The sequence below is a fragment of the Sinocyclocheilus grahami genome, unplaced genomic scaffold, assembly GCF_001515645.1.
Source record: "Sinocyclocheilus grahami isolate Dianchi unplaced genomic scaffold, SAMN03320097.WGS_v1.1 scaffold973.1, whole genome shotgun sequence".
Classification (NCBI taxonomy): Eukaryota; Metazoa; Chordata; class Actinopteri; order Cypriniformes; family Cyprinidae; genus Sinocyclocheilus; species Sinocyclocheilus grahami.
In genome coordinates, this window is record NW_015506152.1 from 2,587 (window position 1) to 4,822 (window position 2,236).

The window sequence follows — 2,236 nt, forward strand, 5'->3', positions numbered from 1 at the left end:
ACTATCAAAATGCGCATGACAATCGCATTCGATTAATCGTGCAGCACTAGTACTGCATTGGGCTAATCGAGACTTGTCATAGCACTTGCTTATTATTGCTCTTTTGTCGGTGTGGATGGCTTCTATTGTCATCAATTGTAAGTCGCTTTGGATAAAAGCATCTGCTAAATGTAAATGTACTTTTTTTTGGCCGTGTTGAGAAAAAAACAAAACAGGCAATGCCTCAATATGACAAAAAGCAGCGGATATATTGGCGGCACTAGTTCATTACCATGGTATTATATGGGACCATCTCTGTAACAAGGTACTTTCGCAGTACTTTTTTCAGTAATGACATTTTACTGTTATTGGGAGTCAAAGTAGAGTAATTCAGTACATGGGCTTGATTCAGTCTGTGCATGGTTTTCTGTTGGCTTGTTTTCAGCAGAAAGAATGCAATGAAATGAATTGATATTTTAATTGGTTACAGTTGATAAGTGAAGAGTCATTTCTGTGGCACCAGCATCACCAGACAAAATTGCAGAAATGGCTGTTATCAAGCATCATCTGCCATTGGTCAGATAAACGGATTGTCCCGCCCCCAAAGCTATGATTGGCTCATTGTCAGGCTGGCTGTGATATTCAAACAAACCATAATATTTTGAAAGTACCACTATGAATATCTCATAGTTGTCTGTGAATAGTGAGATATGAGGACGTAATACAGAGTAATGTTCACTTGAATCCACATTTTTGCCATCACTTATTGACATAAATCTTGCTGTGATGTGAATGAGTTAATGTGCAAAAATCCCATGTAATCTCCAATGTGATCAAAAACTAGAGATTGACTGATATTTATTTTTTTAGGACTGATACAGATTTTAATAGTGTGTGATTGATATGCATCAACAATTTAATTATTTCTGTGTTATGATTTGCATAATGATCAATAGGCTGCAATTTTAAAAATGTGCTTTAAGAATTTAGAGAGTAATAAACAATATATTGTCATGTTTATGTAATGTTTAATCATGCAAGGTTCGGTTGTTTTGGAGTCCTAATGGTTGCAAATTATTTTGTTTCAGGATGTGTTGAATTGAATCCTCCTCATTTGATTCTTAAGACTGGCTGTTATTTAAAAATCCAAACAGTTCTTTGGGGCAAAATGATTGTTTGACAGATTATCTGTATTCTAATAAATACAGCATGCATATTGCATTATAATAATGGAGTAAACGAATACTGTTTATAATCATTAAACACCGCTTACAGTGAGTAAAATCAAGTTTGTCCTGCAGTGTTTCTGCATGTCTTTACTTCCGTGGTGAAGACAGCCGGCAGGCTCCAGATCGCTCAACTTTGACCCAGTTTTGGATTAATTTGGCCCCTTACATCTGCACAGGTCCCGGAGACATGGCCACGGAGCATATCAATGGAAATGGTTCGGATGAACCAGTGGAGTCTTCAGCGGCAGTTACCCATTCAGAGCACTTCCAGACACTACTAGACGCCGGCTTACCTAGAAAAGTTGCAGTCAAACTAGATGAGATTTACATAGCAGGTGAGACGTTACGCATCTTCGTACGATTGCATGTTGCAATAAAGCTTCCAAAATGGGGGGGATTTGCAGTAATGCTTGAAACCTTTCAGTCAAGAATGTTTTTCCACTATAAGAACCTTTTATGGAATTGGAAGGTTCTATATGGATGTTAAATGTGCTCTGGAACCATCGATGCCAATACAGAACCTTTAGTTTTGTATTGTGCAATTTGTTTGTGGCACGTTTCACAACTTTGAATATTTCACAATTATGCATTTGCTGGGTGTTGACTTCAAGTATATGTGCATTCAAGTATATATTTTTCTCCTCCGGATCGAACCCATGACCTTGGCATTGCTAGCAGCACCATATTCTGTTTGAGCTACAGCAAACCTTTTTTGTGTTCAATTGATTATTTTATTTTACTTTACTACTGGCACTAATTCTGTGCCCAATATAGATGTATATACACTAAGTATAGTTTTTGGATGTATGTTAAGGCTTTTTTGAGGTCTGAATGGATGAATACACATCTGTATTTTGGGCTGTCTAACTGTTAAAGGGATAGTTCACCCCAAAATTAAAATTCTGTCAGTTACTCGCCCTCATTTCATTCCAAACCTGTATGAATGTATTTAGTTTGCTGAACACGAAATATGATGTTTTGAAGAATGTGGGTAACCGAACAGTTTCTGGTCTTTATTGACTTCCATA

General features: G+C 36.9%; 1 protein-coding gene across 1 annotated transcript in view; it reads left to right on the plus strand.

Moving 5' to 3' along the window:
* The window catches only part of LOC107564998 (heterogeneous nuclear ribonucleoprotein Q-like), a 17,025-nt gene that overhangs the window by 2,329 nt on the left and 12,460 nt on the right, over positions 1 to 2,236 (plus strand). Inside the window, exon 2 of the mRNA XM_016250183.1 lies at positions 1,385 to 1,543. Coding sequence (XP_016105669.1) covers positions 1,396 to 1,543 — 148 coding nt within the window. The 5' untranslated portion in view covers positions 1,385 to 1,395. The remainder of the gene's footprint in view (positions 1 to 1,384; positions 1,544 to 2,236) is intronic.